The 13,662-nt window shown below is 40.6% G+C and overlaps 1 protein-coding gene across 2 annotated transcripts; it reads right to left on the bottom strand.

The window, feature by feature from the left end:
- Positions 1-7,204: 7,204 nt before the first annotated feature.
- LOC140562019 (zinc-binding protein A33-like) lies at positions 7,205-12,307 on the bottom strand. Of its 2 annotated transcripts, none has more exons than XM_072687370.1 (8): positions 12,174-12,307; positions 11,924-12,000; positions 10,110-10,666; positions 9,938-10,033; positions 9,569-9,802; positions 9,310-9,472; positions 9,076-9,111; positions 7,205-8,831 (listed from the first exon to the last, which is right to left on the bottom strand). In XM_072687370.1, the coding sequence occupies exons 2-8, from the start codon at positions 11,982-11,984 to the stop codon at positions 8,287-8,289; spliced, it is 1,692 nt and encodes a 563-aa protein (XP_072543471.1). In that variant the 5' UTR covers positions 11,985-12,000; positions 12,174-12,307; the 3' UTR covers positions 7,205-8,286. The 2 variants fall into 2 exon arrangements, with proteins under 2 accessions (XP_072543471.1, XP_072543470.1); XM_072687369.1 differs by having other exon boundaries at positions 7,205-8,834.
- Positions 12,308-13,662: the final 1,355 nt, after the last annotated feature.

Below are 13,662 nucleotides of genomic sequence, written 5' to 3' on the forward strand. Positions count from 1 at the left end.
CGATTGTGCAACAATGGCACAGTAACAATCTGTTATATCACATCAACTGTTTAACAACAGCATAGCAACAACTTATCAACCCCATAGAATGGGAAGGGATACCAGATCAATGCTTAGCAACAGCATAGCAGCCACATGGAACAGCATAGCAACTGTCTAATATTTCATAAATTTAACATTTTATTTCATCACAGCACTCAAAGAACCATTTCCCAAGGTAAAATATAAATTAATGCAGATTCGTTCAGACAGTGTTTGCTGTCTAAATGTCTAAAAAAAACTCAGGAAAAAAATGGAAATATTATCACAGTGTAAATCTGGCTCTATGATCTCTATGATTGGAATTTGCCACCCAAGTTTTGGACAAAAGCAAAACAATAAAAGTATGACAAAGTGGTGAGAGGCTGGAAAGGCAGTGGATGGGAAGGGTGGGTGACATGCTAATATTATAATGAAATTATATTTTATATATATATATATATATATATATATATATATATATATATATATATATATATATATATCATTATTTATACATTTAATTTATACAACTTCAAACAAAGTATTTTGATTTGCATCTCTTGTGTCACAAATCCGCTGAGTGACTCTGAGGTTCCAGACTCAATCACATGACTGATCACCTGACTCACATGAGCGTTTATATCCTGTTCTGTTTTTGTATATGACCCTTTTTGCTATTGTTTCTCGACCATGTGTTTTTGCCTTTCCCTTTGGACATTCTGCCTGTGATGTTTGCTAAAGAAAGCTCTTACAGAGCAAGGCCAATTCCTGGGAAGGCACCAACAGGTATGTGTCTGGTGTTACTGATTCTCTTAAATCTTTGGATCATCAACAATCAGAGCGACAAGCTCAACTCGTACAACTAGTAACCAGCATGAGGGGGTTAATCATTCAACTTCAGAGTATGAGTTTCACCCCAACAAATTCTAAAACTACTAGCACCCCAGCTTGTTCCGAAGCCAATGTGCTGTTGCTTTCCTGTGAGCAAGCCAGATAAATATGGTGAAGATCCAGATAAGTATCCTGTAGTGTTAGATTTATTTTGAGAATTTTCCAACCAGTTCAGATCAAGCTAAGATTTCCAACCAAGATTTCATTCATTTCATATGGGTTAACTTGTGAAGCTTTGCTACTGCTAGCTGGGTTTTGATTAACCATTTGCCTTACACTTACTTTATCAGAAACTTTAAGACAGTGTTTGACCAGCAGTATGAAGGTAAAGTCAGTGGGGAATTACTAGCTAAGTTACAGTCTGTGGTTGATTATTCTTTAGAATTCCTTACATTAGCGGCTATTAGTGGATGGAATGAAGCTGCACTCCTGATAATGTTTTGCCAAGGACTGATTCCAGACATTTTGACTGAGCTTACCTTTAAGGATGACGATCTAAGCTCAAATCAACTTATCATGCTGGCTATTCAATTGGATCATCAGCTACACCAGCACCATAAGCCCCGAACTGAGAGATATGTTAAACAACCAATAATGGGAGTGAAGATGGCTGTGGAACACAATGAGACTGCTGAACCTATGCAGTGTGATTCCTCTTGTCTTACGCCAGAGGAAGGACAGCACCGTATGAGAGAGCATCTGTGTTTGTATTGTGGAAAAGCCGGTCACCAGCTACGTGCCTGCAAGACCCAACATATGATCCATGGTTTGTCTTTTTTTTTTTTTTGTCTGTGTTTTTCTCATTGGATGTGACTCTGGATCCTGATACAGCTCAAACTCAACGACTGATGATGGAAAACAAGTGAGATGCAGGTCAGGGGGAAAAATGTGTGGGATTTAGGAGTGGCCAGAGAGTCCATTACCAGGAAGGAGCAGACTAGACTTAAACCCTAGAATGGATACTGGACTCTGAATCTGAGGAATGGAGATTGCTGAGTGCTCTTTCTGAAATTGGTGGTGAAGGATCTGCATTGACTAAATGCAATTCTTTCATGGACGTCACACTCACTTACACAATGGTTACACTGATCCTAAGCTCTGCAGTTCTGTCATACATTAGATCAGAGCATTTAAAGTATATATTGAAGTAAAGTATAAGTTAATGCTAAGGGTAAAATACTGCTGTGGAGGGTTTTTATAATATCCTTTAAATCAGAATAAAGAACTCTTAAATGACTCAGTAACTTTACTGAAAATTAACCACAGCGTGCATCAGAATCAGAATCAGAATCAGAATCTCTTTATTTCACCAAGTATGTTACCCATACAAGGAATTTGTCTTGGTGAGAGCAACACGCATGACAAGTAACAAAGAAACACAGAACACAGTGCATGTTTTGTGCCTTCAATCATTAGCTGAACAAGTTATTCTCCTGGTGATTCTTTTTGACAAGTTGTTGCCTTTTAGGTTGATTGTTTAAACATTAAATAGTATGACTAGTCTAGGTTTTAAGTCTGGGTTTAAACCTATAAAGACTGCATTTCTTGTTAAAGAAGATAAACCAACATGAAGACCAGACAGCTGTCTATGACAGACAAGCAAGGTATTTTAAAGCTGAGAACAGAAGAAAACTCAATCAGATATTGGGCATAGCAAGCACAACAATTTGGAATATCCTGAAACAGAAAGAAACTACTGGTGTACTGAGCAACAGATGTCAAACAGGTCAGGCAAAGAAAAACAACAGTAGTTGACGACGAAATATTGTGAGAGCTGTGAAGAAAACCTCAAAAACATCTCTAAGTAACATCACAAATGACCTCCACAGTGCGGGAGTGAGGGTATCACAATCCACTGTTCGAAAAAGTTCAAATGTTCAAAAATATAAAGGCCATACCACAAGATGCAAACCACTCATCAGCAGTAAGAATCAGAAGGCAATTAGAACTTGCAAAGAAGTACAGAGATGAACCACAAAGGTTCTGGAACGCAATCTTGTGGAGTGATGAGACTAAGATTAATCTCTACCAAAGTGATGGAAAGGTCAAAGTGTGGAGAAAGAAGAAATGAGCTGCTGATCATCCAAAGCATACAAGCTCATCTGTTATGTTATGTTTTGGCTTGGGTGTGCATGGTTGCTTCTGGAATGGGCTCATTAATATTTATTGATGATGTAACTAATGATAGCGGCAGAATGAAATCCGAAGTGCAGTTGATTTATTTATTTAAATGATACTGCCCCTTTTTGGGCGGTATTATTTTATGGTATGTGTAACAGATGGTAAAGGTCTTAAGTCAATACTAGATTGGTGCTTGGTGAGACTGTGGCGGGGCACAAACTCCCAACCCTGGAAATGGAAGCCCAGTGCATTTCCACTGCACCACCACAGTTGTGAGAGGTGGCAGTATAAAAACTGTTTAAAAGCTATATGGAAAAAGGGCGGGAAAACAAACAAAGGAAACACCAGGAGTGGTGTGTTCTCAAACAAAGGACAGGCTAAACCTTTCAACTCAAACTAAAACTTTTTTCTTTTTCTAGTTTTACTTTTCGCCACTGATTACAACAAACCCTCTTTTCAGCTGTTCATCACTTAAACTCTTTCTTTTTTAACTTCAGCTTTTCTTCACTGTTCAAAACTTAGAACCACTGTTACTGTTCGCAAAAGGTGCAACAGGGAATTGTGTTTGGCTGGGTGTATGCTGTATCCCTGCTGGTGGCTGATGGTACACGTTTCCTGCTCACAGTATACCCCCCCCCAAACGGAACCCGACAACCCCAAACCAGCCGCACGATCATGCCTATCCAGGATCCAGCGTGCTGAAACCCAGGAACGCTCTTTAGGCCCATAGCCCTCCTACATGGAAGGTGGGATGTACCTCAAGTCAAGTCAAGTCAAGTGGGTTTTATTGTCATTTCAACTACATACAGAGTACACAGTGAAACGAAACAATGTTCCTCCAGGACCATGGTGCAACATAGACAGTGCATACAAAACACAAGTGCAACACAAACAAGTGCGGACAGACAACACAACACAGTACAGACAGAGAATAATAAATAATTGCCGGTAGTGTGCAAATTCTGCAGTGTGTATAAATATTGAGTCCAGTGAGGTAGTAAAGTTATTAGTGCAAATGCTTTGTGAGTGAGAGTGAGTGAGTGCATGTAGCAGGAAAGACATCAGGTCAGAAGTTAAGTTGAGTTGAGAAGTCTGATGGCTTGGGGGAAGAAGCTATTGCAGAGTCTGGTCGTGTTGGACCGGATGCTGCGGTACCGTCTTCCTGATGGCAGGAGGGAGAACAGTCTGTGTGAAGGGTGGGTGGAGTCATCCACAATGCTGGTTGCTTTGCGGATGCAGCGGGCAGTGTAAATGTCCATGACGGAGGGGAGAGAGACTCCGATGATCCTCTCAGCTGTCCTCACATTGCTTTGGAGGGTCTTGCGGTCAGAGGCTGTGCAGGTCCCAAACCAGGCAGTGATGCAGCTGCTCAGGATGCTCTCTATGGTCCCTCTATAGAAGAGGGTGAGGATGGGTGGAGGGAGACGGGCCTTTCTTAGCTTCCGGAGGAAGTAGAGATGCTGCTGGGCTTTCTTGGCTGTAGAGCTGGTGTTCAGGGACCAGGTGAGGTTCTCCGCAAGGTGGACACCAAGGAACTGGGTGCTCTTAACAATCTCCACAGAGGAGCCATTGATGTTGAGCGGAGAGTGGTCTTGTCTTGTTTTCCTTGTGAGTGAGAGTGAGTGAGTGCATGTAGCAGAAAAGACATCAGGTCAGAAGTTAAGTTGAGTTGAGAAGTCTGATGGCTTGGGGGAAGAAGCTATTGCAGAGTCTGGTCGTGTTGGACCGGATGCTGCGGTACCGTCTTCCTGATGGCAGGAGTCAGAGCCACCAGAAGCGTCTCAGAAGGAACTCCAATGTTCGGACTTCAGGAGAACTGTGGAGGGCGCATACTGCCGACACGGAGGATCACCCCCGGGGTCGGGCTCCCCCTGAAGGGCTTGAGCTATGTCCTCCTCGATGCCCCAGTGAAGGGGAGCAACTATCTGAGAGGCAGGGATGATTGGTTCTGACTCTGGATTGGATCCCCGGGGTTCCCACCACCGGGATAAGGCATCTGGCTTGGTGTTTTTTAAAATGGAAAATGGAAGCGGGCCTGCCGAGGGTTCAGGCGCTTGGCCTGCTGTATATAAGCCAGGTTTTTGTGGTCTGTTCAAACAATAAATGGATGTTTGGCTCCCTCAAGCCAGTGCCTCCATTCATCTAGGGCCAACTTCACCGCAAAGAGCTCCCTGTCTCCAATAGGATAGTTGCGTTCCGTCGGGGTAAGCCTGGGAGAGTAGAATGCACAGGGATGGAGTTTCTTAGCTGGTCTGGCCCTGGCGTTGGGACAGTACCGCACCTACGCCTACATCCGAAGTATCCATTCTGTGGATTCAGTGTAATCTTCCCTTTCCTTTCAATGGGCTCTCTGGCCACTCCTAAATCCCACTCAGTTTTCCCACTGACCTGCACCTCATAGTAAAATCTCCCTGAGGAGAATCCCTCCTTTCCTATAACATCAATGTAGAAATCTAATCTCTTTGGACTGTCAGGAAGATCCTGTGTAGTATCTCCACATCTCACTTGTTTGAATTTGATTCTAGAGGCAAGTGCGTTGCATCGCTCCCTGCTCATGCTTCTTGGCTAGTTACCACGGTATCCCAAGCTAGGCTTGCAGCTTTCGTTTGTCCCCCTCCTTAGTTTACCTCCCAGTCCCAGGTTTATTGTGTTCACTGTTTTGTTTGGCACATTCTGTTTGTGTTCAAGTTGTGCCCATTAGATCGCTGCACTCTGTTTGTTCTCTACCTTGTTTTGTTACCCCTTTTGTGGTCAAATGAACACCTTGCTTAGTTCCATCTCTGTGAGTGTTCTTCCTGTCTTGTCTGGCCGTACACACCATGACATGCTACACAATATGCTATATTGCTTTATTCTAGATACATCTGTATCCATCTTTGTTTGTTTTAAGTGCAGATGGTTTGAAATGTGAAATTACACAAGCATTATTATTTTACATATACAGTACAGAATTATACATATACAGCTTGAGATCATGGACTGTTGCCTTCACATTCTCCTGTGAAATGTTTTGATTAGACCTTTGAATTCATTGGTGCCTCAATGATCACAAGATGTCCAGCAAAGAAGCCCCAAACCATGACAGTCCCTGCATCATGTTTAACAGTTGTGATGTTTTTGTTTTATTTCAAATATAGCATTATGCATTTGTGCTAAAGCATCCAGGTGGTGCTGGGCAAACTTGACACAGCCACAGTGCTTTTTCTGAGAAGGAATGCCTACCGTTCTTGTTCAAATCTCAAGGCCAATTGTGCTCTGTTGGCACCCCAGCTGCCGATGGCTAGCAGCATTATCAGGACTCAAACAAACAACCCTCATAGGGACAGTGCCTCAGTGTAGATTATATGTTGGTGAATTATAATGAATTATGTTTATTTTGAAATAAAAAAAAAAAAAAATATATATATATATATATATATATATATATATATATATATATATATATATATATATATATATATATTTTTTTTTTTTTTTTTACCTTGGGAAATGGTTCTTTGAGTGCTGTAATGAAATAAAATGTTAAATTTATAAAATATTAGACAGTTGCTATGCTGTTCCATGTGGCTGCTATGCTGTTGCTAAGCATTGGTCTGGTATCCCTTCCCATCATATGGGGTTGATAAGTTGTTGCTATGCTGTTGTTAAACAGTTGATGTGATATAACAGATTGTTACTGTGCCATTGTTGCACAATCGTTATGGTATTCCAGGGTTGTGATGGGAGTGCTTATAGACACACTAATTTATAATTATATCCTACATTTAGATTCTTTAAACTTAATAATATAGATGAATATTACAGTTCAAACAGATATGTAAGGGTCAAGTGAGTGACAACCTATTTATAATCATTAATGAGGTTGTTGCACGACAGGTAAAAGGGCCGTGAACGGTTAAGGCCTTGGAGAGTGTAGAGCAGAATTGGGACACACTTCACCTCACATCCCTTCACATACACAAGAACACAAGAGCATCTAAACTGGGCACAAATGGTCATGCTAATGACCGAACAACAGGTAAACAAACTATTTACTTTTGGAGTTGTGTTAGCTGCCTGCCTCGTTACTTCACACACACTGACACCTACAAGAGTTTATTTGTGCAAGGAACGACACAGGATCGCAGTGGAACATGCGGGGACTCGTGAAGAAATTGGACACCATACTGCCTTGCATACATGTATTTTCGTATTTATCCACGTATGTGCATACAGAAATGGACTCTTAAAATAACTGGACTCAAATAAATGCATAATATATTTAACAAAAAGTCCTTTGGGTTCATCTTAATGTTCACAACTGCTGGACATACGATCACTATTTGGGTGTACAAAATGTACAACTTACAGCAATGAGGAAATAACACACTTAAATCCAAAGCCAAACACAATTATTATGAATGAAGGAGCAGTTAGGTTTATAAGTTAGTAATCTTCTAGCAAAGTTGATCATCCAAGTTCCAAATCATCCAAATCATTTGTCAGCACCGGATCCATGTGAGCAATTTACATTCGGAGCACAATGGTTTTAGTCACTTGGTGCATTAATATAGAATTCAGTTGTTGTGAGGCAGTCATAGGTGTGTGCATATTAAAAAACAGGTTCAAACATGGCTTAGCCTTTCAGGTTTCTAGGACCTGAACTATACATATTATAACATTAGCTAATACTAACTTCTTTCCCTTGTAAATTGAGCTTGACTCAAGTCTCAAGTGTAACATGTATATCATATGATATATAATGCAACCTTTCACATTTCCTGCAGTGAGAAAATGGAACTTATTGGTGAATTTATGAAAAATACACCTGAAGTGCTTCAATGGGATCTATGTGCTTTTTAATATAGCACAGAAAAAGCAGGATTGGTGTTCTCTGCACCTCCAAGCTTTACATTTTTGGGTATGTCTTTCAACAATCACCCGAATAGAGGAAAATGGTATGTTGGTCTGGTCACCCATAATCTGGGTAAAATTGCAACTTTAAAAGGGAAGGACAAACCGTGTAATTCTGACACAAATTAAAGAACCACTGCCAGATTTACATTGTGTAAAAAATAAATTGAAGAACATGGTTAATTCAGATTATCCAGTGATGTTCAGAGAACACAATCATCTGTTTGTACTACAGAGAGAAGAAACTTCATTTATGAGCCCATTTCACATCATTTAACTACAGGGATACATTAATGTACAGAATCAGAAATCATCCACCTGTTCCTACCTGTTCCTCTCATTACAGCTACTGATGAATATTTATGCAGAGTTTGATACGGGTGAGATGATCAGTGGAGATGAGTTTTTACCTCCATCATTAGGACAGGGACTGAAGTACGGATAGAGTTTCTCAGTGAAAGACTGACCAGTAAAAGAGTAGATATGAGACCTGGCCTCCACATCATAAAAGGAGACCAGACCCTCCTCATAATCCACAAACACCCCCACCTTCTGGGGCTTCTCTCTCAGTGAGAGGAGAACGGAGGGACCAGCACATGCTTTGTATTCATTTCCATTCCTCATCCACACAGTCCAGAATCCATTCTGTGGGGTCAGTGTAATCTTCCCCTTCCTCGTAATGGACTCTCTGACCACCCCTAAATCCCACTCTGTTTTCCCTCTGACCTGCACCTCATAGTAAAATCTCTGTGAAGAGAATCCCTCCTTTCCCAGGACATTGACACAAGAGGTGAATCTCTTTGGATTGTCTGAACGATTCTGTTCAATGTCGCTGTGTCTCACTTCTTTTCCATCATCAGTCAGGAGGAGATAGGGATGAGCTGTATCAGGATCCAGAGTCACATCCACTGAGAGAAACACACAGTGTGTGAAATGAGTCTGCAGATAATACCTGAATTCATCATCCAGTGGATCACACTGAGTAAACTTTAAAAAGGGAGTGTTGAATAAAATCTATTTGAGGTTAATTAAAAGTAATAGTACTTTATAAAGTGTGGGTTGCAGTGGTGTGATGATGAGTTTAAAAGAATACAATAGAAAAGCTCCTAAAATAATAAAGACAGAGACCAATCAGAAATCCCACTGTACCTGCATACTGCTGAATCCTCTTCAGTTCTGTTGAGACTAATTACAATAAAAAAGAACATTCATTAGATTTTAAACAGTTGATTCAAAGCTAATCTTAGACTCAAATAAAGCTTCAGAATGAAGAAACACAACAGATCTTCATGAATCACTTCATTTTCATCCAGCATCTTCAATAAGATTCTTTCTGCTACAGATTTCTGTGTGGAGAACATGCTGAATAGGAAAGTTCCTCACCTGATTCTCTGATCTTCTCATTCAGAGTTTTAGTGAGTTCTTCATTCAGACTCTTCTGAAGTCCAGACAGAGTGCTCCTCACAGTCTCTGCACTCAGATGAGGGTCAATACTGCGGTCAGTCCAGGTGCTGGTGTGTGGGGGGCTGCAGAGGGAGGGGTAAATCTACAGTTCAGCAGGAGAGAGGAGAGATACCTCAGCATGGGCAGTGTTGTAGTGTGATGTGCTGCATTGCCATTGAGCAGATAGAGGAACACTGACCTGTAGGAGGTGGAGGTGGTCCTCAGTGTGTGAGAGCTGCTCCAGCTCAGTGTCTCTCCTCTGTAGCTCAGTGATTTCCTGCTCCAGATCTTTAATGAGGTCTTCAGCCTGCCTCTCTGCTGCTTTCTGCTTCTCCTCCATCACCTCAAGCAGCTCAGCCTGGCTTCTCTCAATGGAGCACATCAGAGCAGTGAAGACCTCAACACTGTCTGAAATCTCCTTCTCTGTGTTTCTCTGATGGAAGAACAACTTTTCACTTCAATCAAATCACAGTGAATGATGAGCATATTATTAATGTCAGTTTGATCCATTCTATAAAATCAAACCTGCAGACTGAAATGACTAGAACACAGATGATGCTTCACCCACTTTTCTGAGCTCTGCTGAGTGTCTGATCTCTCTGATCTTCTTCTGTCTGTCTTGGATCATCTGCTGAACCTCTGTCTGTGTCTTCTCCAGCTGAGTCTGTGAGCAGGAGGTGAAGAGTTTAGTTTACATTCATTATTGAGTGTTTGCTGGTTAGAGTAACACTAACTCTCACCTTCTTCTGTCCACTCTCCTCCTCTATAGGAACAGTGTTGTGAGTCTTGTGGTCTCCTTCAGTGCAGAACTGACACACAAACGTCTGGTCATCTCTACAGAACAGCTCCAGGGGTTTCTCATGCTTCTGGCAGATGTAATCCTCCAGGTCCTTCACTGGGTTTATTAACTTGTGTTTCTTAAGCTTTGGAACATTATAATGAGGCTCTAAATGAGATTTACAGAAAGTCAGACCACAATCCAGACAGGATTTCAGGGCTTTCTGCTTTACTCCAGTGCAGACCTCACAGAGAACCTCAGGTTTTTCAAGACCACTTTTCTTCTTGAAGTGGTCCACCACCTCTCTCAGTGTTGTGTTGACCTTCAGTTCTGGTCTCTTGGTGAATTTCTCTTTACATAATGGACAGTGACACTGCTGACTGTCACCCCAGTATGTTTTAATACAGTTCAGACAGAAGTTGTGTCCACATGGAGTGGAGACTGGATCAGTGAACACATCCAGACAGATAGAACACAGGAACTGGTCTTCAGACAGGAGACCACTAGAGTCACGAGATACTGTGTATGAGTAGAAAATAAGAACATGTTTGAGTTGGTCAGCTTCACACCATTCTGTCATACTTTCTTTTTAATAAAGTGAAAGAGACCATCACTGACTTGGTATTATTTGGGTGGTGGTTCAATCTCAGCACAGCAGTGACACTGGTGTGTGTGTTTGTGTGTGTTTGTGTGTCTGTGTGTGTGTGTGTCTGTGTGTGTGGTACTGGTATGAGTTTCAGGCACAGCAGTTCCTGTGTAACATGTCAGTAACACTGCTATGTTGAGATTGAAGGGCCACTGGATCGCTAATTATCAGATGAGCTACAGTCTCTAACTCTACACCAGCAAGGTGGAGCTACAAGAGAGCAGATTTGTGATTGATACCAAAACCATGTCAGTGTCACTGTAGTGCTGAGAATGGTATACCAAATAATATCGGGTCAGCATCAGGACTGTTGTTAGAAACTGACCAGTACTGGAGTAGACAACTCCAGTTACAGAAAGCAACAGGTTACAGTATATAATCATAAACTTAGTGGACCTGTAAGATATAGTCATGGCACCCCCTGCTCGTCTTTCAGAAAAGGCAGAACTTCATCCAGAAATGTATTGCAGTTATAAATGTTTTGTTTTTTACGTGTTTATTTGTTTTCTTTGCATTGGAACAACACAAAGAACTGCGTCAAATCAGAAACACTTCCACACTGAATTCCACAAATGCACTGGCCAAACTTACTGGCACCCTCAGCTTAATATTTGGTAGTACACCCTTTCAAAGGAATCACTGAAACTCATCACTTCCTGTAACCATGAATGAGTTTCTTACATTTCTCCACTGGAATTTTAGGCCACTCTCATTTTGCCAACTGCTCCAGTCATCTAGTACCAGAAGCAGAAACACGACCCCAAACTATCCTGAAGTTCCACTAAGACCTTATTTTGTTTTCTGTAAAAGGCACAATGATGTGCTTGACATTTTTTTAGATTTAAACATAATGTGTGATTTGTGTGATTTCTACATAGTCAGCAACGGATACTTTCCACAAATACAACTGAAAGAAGCATCAAATGATTACAATCCAGTTTGTAAAAGGTTCAGTCAGTTTCTGGAGTTTTGTAAGGAATGATATTAGATCTGACTTCTCAGCTTTGTTGTGTTGTTCCACAACACCCTGGGCGTTTTATAAAAGACATGCAGGGGTCCCGATATTTTTAGCCCTGACTGTAGGTGGTCTTGACAAGTACAAGGCAGACGTATCTAGTAAATTAACTTACAGTGAGCTGGTGGTTCATCCATGCTCCTCCATCTGCCTTCTTTTGGTCGTTGTGACGCCATTTTCTTTTTCCTCCTCCTGTTGAACACATTCAGCAAAAATCCCATCACTGTCCTAATCACATCCTGCTGCCTTAAACACAAACAAGTATTATATTAAGCACGTCCACACACACACACACACACACACACACACACACAGAGGCTCTGGTGCTCCTGAGATCACACTGTTGATGAAGCTGAAGTTCATACCTTTATTCTTCTCTATGTCTTTCTCTTGGAGTGTCAGAATCGTCTGTGTTGAAGCTCTTCTCAGAGTTACTGAATATCCAGCAGTTTAAATCCGCTCTTACTGAGAATAAGAAGGTCGTTATTCCATCTGAACTTCCTGATTCAGTCAGTTTTACTTTCTCTTTTCCAGTGTGATGTCACTTCCTGTTCATTTGTCATTAGCACAGTAACAGATTCAGTTGAAATGTGTATTTAATGTAAATCATTATCTTTATGAAAGTATTAAACGTGTAAGTCACTGGTTAAGATCAGTGTCTGCTTTCTGTCTGCAAAGGGTGACTTTATTCACACAAGAATACTTTTATACAGGTTGTAATTAATTTAATCAAAGCAGCAAAGACTTGAATAATGAGTTTGACTGAACTAACACACATTTACGACACTTATTGATTATTGATCATCTGAAGGAGAGAGTGGAGCTCAAACTAACATGGTTTAACATGTAACTTGTAGAGATAAAGAGTTTCTAGAAGAGCTTTGGTATTTACCCTGGTATTTCTTAAGACTCAAAAGTTAGTCCTGTATTCTTTTAAAATTGGATCCTCTAACATTATTTTATTTATAAGAAGTATAATTTGAAAGATTATTAATAACTCACAGTGAGAGCTGGTCAGGTTAAAGACTGTAAGGAGACTGTAAAGAGAATTCATATACATTTGCCCAATATAAAAAAAATGTATGTTTAATTTTAAAAGCTTATTTATTATTTCTTTATTAATTTATTTTATTTCTAATCACAGATTTATCAGAAATGTACTAATAACTAAATATATTCAGGTAATTCTACCTTATATGTACTAAGAGCTGTTGTAGTTAAGACGGTAATGGTGAGTAATGGTGAGTAAACAATAAAGCATGTTGTAACTGCAGTGGTTCGGGGAATACTTTATTTAGTTTGATGAACTTTTCGAGATAAAGAGCATTTGGTCTAAATATGAATAAATCAAGCACGAACTGCAGGGAATGAATAGATACATAGAGAAAAAGTGATTGCAGTGCAGTAATTACTGTAATATAATGTAATATACAGAATGAATTATGTGTAATGTAACAGTGCAGTAACTACATTAATATAATGTAGTAATGTAAGGCATCCTGGGGTATCAGTACAGTATAAGTGATAAACAATAGAGTTTTAAAGTGACAGTGCAGATGACAGAGCTGTGTGGCAGTACATAGTGATGAACAGAATAGTGTCTGATTGAGAAACAGTGGGACTGTTCTATTAGTACACTCAGTGCACAATAATGTCCCGGCACAGTGACGAGGCGTTGTACAGTGAGATCGCTGTTGGGAGAAACGATCTCCTGTACAGTTTCTTGCTGCAGCGGAGCTGAAGGAGCCTGTTACTAAAAGTGCTCCGCTGCTTGACCAGTAGATCATGGAGGGGGTGGGAAGTGTTCTCCAGAATGGCAGTGATTCCTCCTTTCCACAACCACCTCAAAGCCTT

The sequence above is a fragment of the Salminus brasiliensis genome, chromosome 9 (genome assembly GCF_030463535.1).
Source record: "Salminus brasiliensis chromosome 9, fSalBra1.hap2, whole genome shotgun sequence".
Lineage (NCBI taxonomy): Eukaryota > Metazoa > Chordata > Actinopteri > Characiformes > Bryconidae > Salminus > Salminus brasiliensis.

Excerpts from the sequence above, each read along its gene's own strand:
- LOC140562019 (XM_072687369.1), bottom strand. The coding sequence starts at position 11,984 with ATGGCGTCACAACGACCAAAAGAAGGCAGATGGAGGAGCATGGATGAA. Across the intron at positions 9,473-9,568 it reads ACCACCTCCACCTCCTACAG|ATTTACCCCTCCCTCTGCAG; the intron begins GTCAGTGTTCCT and ends GCTGAACTGTAG. Across the intron at positions 8,835-9,075 it reads GAGGATTCAGCAGTATGCAG|TGGATGTGACTCTGGATCCT; the intron begins GTACAGTGGGAT and ends TGTTTCTCTCAG.